Raw genomic sequence first — 10,647 nt, 5'->3', positions numbered from 1 at the left:
AAGAGGGGGAGGCCTTCAAGGAGATGGATTGATACGGTGGCTGCAATGATGGGCTCAAGTATAGCAGGGATTGTGGGGCTGGCGCGGGATCGGGCGGTGTTTGGTTCTGCTGTGCATGGGGTCGCTATGAGTCGGAAACGACTCGACGGCACTTAACAACAACAACAATGCATGTAAGTTACTGAGTATAGTGAGTGCTTGGAGTAATAAAAACTCATAGCCGTCCAGTAAGATCCAACTCATAGAGACCCCTCCTTGGGTTTCCGAGGCAGTATCTCTACAAAAGTAGAATGCCCAATCTTTCTTCTGAGGAGCAGCTGGTGGATTTGAACCACCAGATTTCTGATTAGCAGTCAAATGCCTTAGGCGCTATGCCACCAGAGCACAATGCTATTTTAATTATCAATTCCCATTGCCAGTAAGTTTTCTTTTCAACTCAGGAAAAAAGGCTGAGAACTGTCATTTGTTTTAGAGGCTATCTTTAGTGCTATCTGAGCCAGAAAACTAAAGAAGAGTGAGCAGGGAAAGTTTGGAGATACGTCAGCTGGGCCTTGGAAAACAAATTGAATTTTAGGAGGTCGAGAAATAGGGAGGGGATTTTAGACACAGGGGGCAAGACGAGCAAAGGTGTGGAAATGGTTGGCAAGCTGTGTTTTGGAAGTGGAGGAGAGTTGACTGGTTTGACTAATGTGCACAACTAGGAATTTGGGCAAGAGCAGTATTGGTAGGAGATGAAGAAACCAAGTAAGCAGTGGCTTGTCATGAGGGTTCTTATGTTATTTGCCATCGAGTCAGCCCTGACTCATAGTGACCCCTCCTTGGGTTTTCGAGGCAGTGTCACTACGGAAGTAGGATTGCCCAACCTTCCTTCCGAGGAGTGGCTGGTGGGTTTGAACCGCCAGCCTTCTGGTTAGCAGTCAAGTGCTTTAGGCACTATGCTACCAGAGAGTAGGGCTTTATCTTTCTGTGATGTAGGTGGAAACTAGATAGCAAAAGACTGAAGAGCAGCCAGGGTGGGATGAAGTGGAATATGAATAATGCAGAGAAGAGATAGGGGAAGGATAGTACTTGACAGAAAACTCACTCACTGCTGTCGAGTTGGATCTGACTCGTAGGGACCCTTCCTTGGGTTTCTGAGGTGGTACCACTACAAAACTAGATTGCTCAACCTTCCTTCCAAGGAGTGGCTGGTGGGTTTAAACCACCAGCCTTCTGGGTATCAGTCAAATGCCTTAGGCACTGCTCCACCAGAGCTCAGTTGACAGAAGTCCCTGGGTAATGTAAATGGTAAACATACTCAGCTGCTAACTGAAAGGTTGATAGTTCGAGTCTACCCAGAGGTGACTTGGAAGAAAGGCCTGGCATCTACTTCTGAAAATTTAAAAACCCTATGGAGCACAGTTCTACTCTCTCACACATGGGGTCACCATGAATTGGAATCAACTCAGTGGCAACTGGAAGTACTTGAGAGAGCCATAGGATCAAGGGAGAAACTGGAGACACTAGGTGGCGGTGTTAGATGCCCTTGAGTCAGTACTGACTCATAGCAGTACTATATACAACAGAATGAAACACTATCCAGTCCTGCACCATCCTCACAATCACTGCCATACTCGAACCTATCATTGTAGGAGGCTGTGGATAATTAATGGAACAAGTAGAGGCAGCAGGGGGGAAAATCAAGTTGTGGGCTTAGCTTTGTTAAGAGACAAGGACTCTTCTGAGACAGGAGGAAAAGGAGAGAAGTAGTGAAGATGTGGATGAGTTGGGATGTGGAGGACGAAGGAAGCTTAGAGGTCTTCTTGGCTGTTTGTCTCTATTTTCTTGAAGTTTGGAAGGAAATTATCTGTTGAGAGTGAGCACATCAGGAGTGGGATTTAGGGTTTAGGTTGAGAGCTTAGGGCTGGACTATCCCCTGTAGGGAATGGTAAACATTGTTGACTTGGGAGGAGCAGAAGGATGGCCGAACAGCACTGAAGTCCAACTGGTGCCCAAAGTCCTCTTTCAGGTGAAGGCTGTCACTAGGCTGTGTGGTTATTTTAAGCATCAACCTGGGCCCTGGAAGCAAAAGAAGAGGGAGAGATGATCAGATCCAGGCAGATGCAAGTGGTGTGGGGATCAAAGGTGCTGGTGGGCATGTGGTTGATAGGTGGATAGGGGAGGAAGTGAAGCTGAGACAAAGTTGACCGTAGAGAATAGGGTGGGGTGGAGGGCCTGGTGGGAGCAATGGAAAATAGGTATAATGAGAGTGAGAGAGGAGAGAAGCAGAACATAGTATGTTGTGACTGGAGGAGGGGGACATTTCAGGGTTTGAGGTTTTATAGGATTTAAAATTTTTTGTTTTACAGAAAGCATTGCTTAAAAATTCACTTAAGATTCTTATAATACCCCTGCTGCTCCTTCGCACAGACCATGAGCAGTATGCCCAGGGCTTAAGTGAAATTTTGCTTTTCTTTTTTTTGAGAGCTTTATCAAGGGCATATACTATTGATAGAGGGTGAGCTGAGAGTTAGTAAGTGGGGGAACAAAGCAAGGTTTTGAGACAGGTCTCAGCCAGTTCTTTGGAAACCTGTAGTTTTTCCTATCACAGGGGAGAAAAGAAAACTAACGTAAGCTCAATGATTTATCTTTCTTTTTTTTTGCTTTTATAGGTAAAACCAGTAATCCACAGCAGGATCAATGTGTCAGCTCGCTTTAGAAAACCACTCCAGGAACCATGCACTATCTTGTAAGTTGGAGCCCTTTGCATTTGAAATAAAAATTGTCTTGGTTTCCTTTTGGTTTAGGATTTGTTTTGTTGTTTCAAAGGCATAGCTACTTCAAAAGATTTGGTTCATGGGCTTTGCTTTTTTTCCAGCTTGATTGCAAATGGAGACCTCGTAAGCCCAGCTTCTCGCCTCCTCATCCCAAGAAAAGCTTTGAATCAGTGGGATCATGTACTACAAATGATCACAGAAAAAATAACTCTAAGGAGTGGGGCTGTCCATAGGTAAGTTGAAATAATCTTGCAAGTGGATGGCATTTGGAACTGTTAAAGATATTTCCAGGAAGCTTGGAGTTGCTTGTTCCTAGGTTTGAATTGCAGTCCACCAGTTACACTCTGCCTCATTTTTTTTTTTTAAATCTCTAAAATGGTTATATAACAGTACTCATCTAATAGGGTTGTTTTAAGCAATGTAATCCATATAAAGACCTTAAAACACTCATTGGCACATAATAGTCAAAAACCAGACCCACTACCATGGAGTAGATTCCGACTCATAGGATTTCCAAGGCTGTAAACCTTTATGGAAGTAGATTGCCTCATCTTCCTCCTGTGGAGCAGCTGGTGGATTTGAACCAACAACCTTCTGATTAGTAGCCAAATGCCTTACCCATTGCCCCAGCAGAGTTCCTGGGCACATAGTAGTAGCCATCAATAAATATTAATTATTTTTATTCTTTTGATTTAGAGCAACGGGGCAAACATCAACATTTTTTAGTTGAGGCCTTTTTTTTTTTTTCTTTTGAGAGCACCAACTTCTTGAATCATAATATTAAGAAATATTTGTGATTATTTGATGGTACAAATTATCTGATATCTGGTAAAAAACAAAACAAAACAAAACAAACAAACAAACAAACAAACAAACCAGCCAGATATCAGGAAGTGCTAGTGGGTTTAAGGAAGATGCTGGAGAAGGAGGATATTAAGTGGGTTGTCAAAATTTGAGTAATCAAAAGAATTTTCTCAGATTCTGTAATTTAAGAAAAGATTAAAACCATAGCTTTCAAATCTAGGGAATTATTCCTTGACAGAGGCTGATTTATTTTCCTTTAGGTGGGAGGATTATATATAATATATACATAAATACAATATATTAAGAAAATTTTTATTAAAAATACATACACAGATATTTGAAATTCACTCAAGAGTTTATCAGTAGTTCTGGAATCCTATCTTTACTCCAGTCTCTCTATTGTACTCAACTGTCAGAGTACACGCCTACTTTCAAGTTCTTATAGAGTCCCTGGGTAGTGCAAATGTTTAACTTACTGGCTGCTAACTGAAAGAAAGGTTAAAATCCACCAGGATATTACAATATCAAAGGCATCCCATAAAAATCTGTCTAACTCTGTGCTGATGTACATTGTATTTTTTAGCAAAGGAAGAAAGCAGGTCAACATGAGTCATGCTGACCAAAAAAAAAAAAAAAAGGGCTAAAACCATAGGATAGAATTTATTCAATACCCTCATCCTATCTGCAGAGGAAACCAGTTAAATCTTGACTGTTTTGGCGTCTATGGCTGTGTTGCCTTTTAATTTCTAGCTATAAAAGTTATGTACTAATTCTGATCTTCTTATTTCAAAAGCAAGTGAAAAATGGAGATAGTTTGGATCTGGGTCTGAGTCTCAGTCAGTGGTTTTCAACCAGGGGTGATTTAGTCCCTGGGGATCCCTGGGCTTGACAGAAGGGAGGGTTCTACAGGCAACTAGTGAGCAGAGACTAGGCATGCTCCCGAACATCCTACAATATACAAGACAGCCTTCCTGTATCCTTCCAACAATAGTGCGCCACTGTTTAGAAATCTTGGTCTAGGACAAAACCAAAAAAAAAAAACAAGAAAAAAAAAAAAACCCAAACAAACACACTGCCATTGAGTCAATTCCTATTCTTAGTGACTATCAGACAGAGTAGAACTGCCATTATAGGGTTTCCAAGGCTATAAATCTTTGTAGAAGCAGACTGCATCATCTTTATCCCGGGGATGGGGGTTGGTAGGTGGTGGGTTTGGACAGCACCTCTTTTGGTTAGCAGCTGAATTCATTAACCGCTATACCAGCAGAGCTGTTTGGTTTAGGTCAAGTCCGGAAAAATGGAAATCTGAGTTAAGTGTTACAGAAGGAGATTGCTCCATCTTCTTACGTGGAATGGTTGGTGGGTTTGAATCATCAATCTTCTGGTTTCCAGTCAAATGCCTTAGGCACTGCACCACCAGAGTGCCTTAATATTTAGACTTGTTGGTGTCTAATGTTATTAACACAATGTTGTAAAGAGAAGGACTTTAGTATAGCTGTATAAGGAGCTCTGGTGGCATAGTGGTTAAAGCATTTGATTGCAAACCAAAATGTCAGTGGTTTGAATCCATCAGCCCCTCCACAGGAGAAAGATGAGGCAATCTGCTTCTGTAAGATTTATAGCCTTGGAAACCCTATGGGGAAGTTCTGCTCTGTCCTATAGGATTACTATGATTTGGCATTGATTCAATGGCAGTGGGTTTGGTGTTGGTTAGTAGCTGTATACTAAGTAACTATAAGCACATTTCAGGAAATTGGGCAGCCATTTTCATTGTACTTCATCCCACCATATAATATGGCCATATATATAATCAGTAAACCTGCTAACAGACCAATGAATTATTTTCCTTTGCAAATGTCACTAACATTTATTATGTAATATAAGAAGCTTGAGAATTGTTTTATGATGACCTTAAAATCCTTCCAGTTACTCACTCTTATTTATAATCTTCAATAATATGCATTTTCTGTTTTAGTTTTCATAGTCTGTTTTTTCCTATTCTTTAAAAAGAATTCTGCAGACATGTTAAATCATGTAGTAAAATTATCACTGTTCTTTTACTAAGTAATGTATTAATGGTAGTTTGGAGTAGTTGTTTTACAGTAAAGGGAGGTTCTTGTGAAATCCCTCGATTCTGGGAAGATATAGTGTTCACTCTCTTGCTTATGAGGGAGGGCAAAGAAAAAAAAAAAAAGAAGCATGAATGCTATGCGGTTCTGCATCATTAATACTGGCAGTGGGCTCTTTTCTCTCCTGCCCTCTCACCTCTTTTTTTTTCCTGACCCAGATCTGTGTTTGTTTGGATGTAATACTTTTGCCTGGTGCCTGTTCTTGCACAGAATGTAGTTAGAGGCTTTGTCAGCCTGACAAATACATGAAGAAATTAAATTTTATAAGTACTCACAAAATATAAGTAGAAGAATTGATCTTCAATGGAAGCTGAGCTTTGTTTAAAGCACCACAACCTGTACAAGTCTTTTTTTCCCCCCTTAATATGGCAGTAATAGGGGATCTCTGTGTCAGATTGTCAAGCTTACTGGAATGAAACATGTTACAACCAGATAGTAACTGTATCTACATTATAACTTTAGCATTTACTTGAATGTAATGGCTACCAGACACTTATAACTCAATAATTAGAACAGTGACAAATGAACCAAATTAATAACAGAAAGTTTTTATTTACTTTGCAATTTTAAGTAACTCTTTAAATGCTTGTTATATTCTAATTATTGGCATTCATATTTTGACAGACTTTATACTTTAGAAGGAAAACTTATTGAAAGTGGGGCAGAGTTGGAGAATGGGCAGTTTTATGTGGCTGTCGGCAGAGATAAGTTTAAGAAATTGCCTTATAGTGAATTACTTTTTGACAAGTCAACAATGAGAAGGACTTACGGGTAAGTCTTCCTCCTTATTCGCTACTCATGTTCTAGTTAACATTTGAAATAGCATTGGGTCATTTGTGGTTCAGTCAGGTTTGAAACAGTCTTTTCCTAATAATATGAATATTGGTGAAATAGCTTATTCTTATAATCTGAGGGATTTTCTTTCTTTTTCAGTGAGAATGGCTAGTTTAAGACTTCCTGACTGTAAATGCCATTATTTTACCATTGAGAATTTATGAAAGATTATATAGCATCTTTTTCCCATGAACTATCATCTATAATAAATAAAAATATAATTATCTCTCTCTCTCTCTCTATATATATATATATAAAGATTTATTCTTTTGAAGAGGATACAGGGCAATGAATTTCCATAGAGCAAATATTATTAGAAATTTTAATAATATCTTAACAGTTTAACTAGACCAAATCATTTCTAATTTGGTTCAGAAAGAAACATACAAAAGTAAATATTAATTAATATGCCTTAATAAGCAAACATACTATTTTACACCTCTTTTAATATCTGTATGATTTTTTAAAAAGTGTAATTCCACATGTGCAAATAAATGGAGAAACTGGGAATACATGTTATAATGACATATTTTAAATATTACAATTTTAAGTACACACAATGAGCTGTGAACACCTTTTCCCCGTGAAATGTCATCTATTCAGGAAGGATATTTATTGTAGCCTAACTGATCACTGCAGAGGTGTGATGAGGAGCTCTAGTCCCTGGCAGATGCATAGTCTCCTGGGCTTGGTCTTGGTGCCCTAGGATCCATCTCTGCTGCTCATCACCGAGATTGTGTGGCCACTGTGATAGTGGAAACCAATATTTTTGTGGTGGTTGTGCTAGACAGAGCAGAATGTCATGAATTTCTTCTCCATTAATCCACGATCTGTGTAGTTTTTATAAAAAGTATTTTGTTGAGTTTTTGGTGAAAGTTTACACAGCATGTTCTCATTTGATAATTTCCACATATTGTTCAGCAACTTTCGTTACAACGTGTAGACATTCACTGTGTTCTCTTTGTGGTACTCTAATTTCCCTTCCCCCTTATCATCTCCTCATTGCTTTTGAGTAATTGTTGCCATTTTGGTCTCATACCAATGGCTGATTTTATGAGTAATAACTTTTATTTTATGTGGCACTCTGCTATTTCCCCAAATTGAGATCTCAGGGAATAGGCTTGGTTCTAGGTTTGAAGAATGCCTCAGGGTGATAGTCTTAGGGAATCCTCTTTTCTCTACTATTCCAGTTTCTCTGGCTTTTTTTTTTCCTTTCCCATTGTGTGTATATACCACAATTTGCTTATCCATTCATGTGTTAATAGGCACTGTCCATTTATTTACTATTATGACTAAAGTAGCAATGAATATAGATGTGCATATGTCTGTTTAAGAAGTGCAACTGGAATGCTCCTTCCAAGTGAGGATGACCAGAATTTGTCTCACCTGCTTTGGTCATGTTGTCAGAAGGGGCCATTCCCTGTAAAGGATATCATGCTTGGTAAAGTGGAGGATCAATGAAAAGAGGGGAAAGCCCTCGACGAGATGGATTGACACAGTGGCTGCAACGATGGGCTCAGGTGTAGGAAGGGTTGTGAGGCTGGCATAGGACTGGGCATTGTTTCATTCTGTTGTATATAGCATTGCTATGAGTTGGAGCCAACTCCACAGCACCTAACAACAACAACTACCTAGGATTGGGATTGCTGGATCTAGAGTAGTTCTGTTTTTAGTTTTTTGAGAAAGTGACATACTATTTTCCATAGTGATTGTACAATTTTATGGTCTTACCAGCAATAGATAAGTGTTCCAATCGCACATCCTTGCCAGCAGTTATTGTTATTTATTTAATTTATTTTTTAAAAAAATAGGTGCCATTTTAGTTGGGGTAAGGTGGTATCTCAGCATCTCTCAGCAGGGGCAGGGATCCAGGTAGGGGGAGGGACCCAGGCCCCACCCCCAAGAGGCAGGAGAGCAGGGGAAAGCCGGGGGGGGGATGACAGAGCAAGCAGTGGCAAGGTTCCAGGAAAGGGGAGGGGAGAGAGGTTTTGAACAGGTAAGGGAGACAAACTTGTCTGTCAGTTTGTCATACTGTAGTGGCTTGTATGTTGCTGTGAGACTTGAGGCTGTGCCACTAGTGTTTCAAACATCAGCAGAGTTGCACATGGTGCACAGTTTTCAACATGGCTTACTGACTGAGACAGACTAGGAAGAAGGAAGTGACCACCCACTTCTCAAAGAATTGGCTGGGGAAAACTTTATGAATAACAGAGATACATTACCTGATACATTATGGTGCAACTTTATGAATAAATCAGAAACATTGTCCAATACAGTGCAGGAGGATGAGCCCTTTAGGTTTGAAGGCTCTCACACTACAACTGGGAAAGAGCTACATCATTAGAGTAGAATCTACCTTACTAATATGGATAAAGTAAAGCTCTTGAGACCTCCATTTGCTGATGAGCCATGACTCAAAATAAGAAGAAACAGCTGCAAACATCCATTAATGATTTGAACATGGAATGTATGAAGTATGAATCTAGAAAAATTGGAAGTTGCCAAAATGTAATGGAACACAAAAAGATTGATATCCTAGGCACTTGTAAGCTGAAATGGACTAGTTTTGGTCATTATGAATTAGACTACCATATGATCTACTATGCCGGGAATTACAATTTGAGGAGGAATGGCATAGCATTAATCATCACAAAAAATGTTTCAATATCTATCCTGAAGTACAATGCTGTCAGTGATAGGATGATATCCATGCACCTACAAGGAAGACCCATTAATATGACTATCATTCAAATTTATGCACCAATCACCAAAAACAAAAATGAGGAAATTGAAGATATTTATCAACTTCTGCAGTCTGAAATTGACCATTAATTATCACTGGTGACTGGAATGCAAAAGTTGGAAACAAAGAAGAATCACCAGTAGTTGGAAAATTTGGTCTTGGTGACAGATATAACGCTGGAGATTGCATAATAGAATTTTGCAATTCCAGTGACTTATTCATTGGAAATACATTTTTCAACAACACAAATAGTGGCTATACATGTGGACTTCACCAGACTGAGTACACAGGAATCAGATGGACTACATCTATGGAAAGAGGTGATGGAAAAGCTCAGTATCTTTAGCCAAAACAAGGCCAGGAGATGATTGTGGAACAGACCATCAACTGCTCATATGCAAGTCCACCTTGAAGTTGAAGACAATTGAGGCAAGTCCACAAAAGCCAAAATATGACCTTGAATATATCCCTCCTGAATTTAGAGACCATCTAAAGAATAGATTTGATTCATTGAACACCAATGATCGAAAACCTGAAGAATTGTAGGATGACATCAAGAACATCAACCATAAAGAAAGCAAGAGGGTCATTAGGGGCAAATTTAGAGGCCCTAATATATGGCATGATTGGACTATCAAGCATAACCCAAAATGCACAAACAGTAGAAGATAAAGTAGATGAATGGCACCTTCTAAAAATTAAATTTTTATGTGCTTCCAAAGACTTCTCCAAAAGAGTCAAAAGAGAACCTACAGTTTGGGAAAAAATATTAGGCAATGACATATTGTACAAGGGATTATCTCTAGAATATAGAAAACTCCAATACCTCAACAACAGAAAGACAAATAATTCAATTAAAAAATGGGCTGAAGACATGAATAGGCACTTCAACAAAGAGGATATTCAGGCGGCCAACAAACATATGAAGAAATGTTCATGATCATTGCCATTAGAGAGATGCAAATCAAAACAACAATGAAATACCATCTTGCCCCAGCACTAGTAACAAAGTTCCACAAGACAGAAAGTCTTGTGGACAGTGGTACAGCCAACATGGAAAGCAGTATGGCGATTCCTTAAAAAGTTGGGGTTAGAAATATCATTTGATCCAGCCAATCCATTACTAGGTATATATCCTAAAGAAGTGAGAGCCAGGACAAAAACAGACATATGTACACCTATATTCATCGCAGCACTATTTATAATAGCCAAAAGATGGAAACAACCTAGGTGTCCATCAACTGAAGAATGGATAATCAAACTATGGTACATACACACAATGGAATACTATGCAGCCCTAAAGAATAATGTAGAATCTGCAAAACACCGCATAACATGGATGAACTTGGAGGACATTATGCTGAGTGAAATAAGTCAATCA

At 39.2% G+C, this 10,647-nt stretch overlaps 1 protein-coding gene across 1 annotated transcript in view; it reads left to right on the top strand.

Annotated features, from left to right (window-relative positions):
* The window catches only part of DCDC2 (doublecortin domain containing 2), a 337,396-nt gene that overhangs the window by 139,128 nt on the left and 187,621 nt on the right, over positions 1-10,647 (top strand). The window contains exons 3-5 of the mRNA XM_007949808.1: positions 2,652-2,728; positions 2,858-2,989; positions 6,314-6,460. Of these exons, the coding sequence (XP_007947999.1) occupies positions 2,652-2,728; positions 2,858-2,989; positions 6,314-6,460 (356 nt within the window). The remainder of the gene's footprint in view (positions 1-2,651; positions 2,729-2,857; positions 2,990-6,313; positions 6,461-10,647) is intronic.

This window comes from Orycteropus afer, unplaced genomic scaffold, assembly GCF_000298275.1.
Source record: "Orycteropus afer afer isolate SDZICR_OR568_19922 unplaced genomic scaffold, OryAfe1.0 scaffold00255, whole genome shotgun sequence".
Lineage (NCBI taxonomy): Eukaryota > Metazoa > Chordata > Mammalia > Tubulidentata > Orycteropodidae > Orycteropus > Orycteropus afer.
This window is presented reverse-complemented; position numbering and strand designations above follow the sequence as displayed.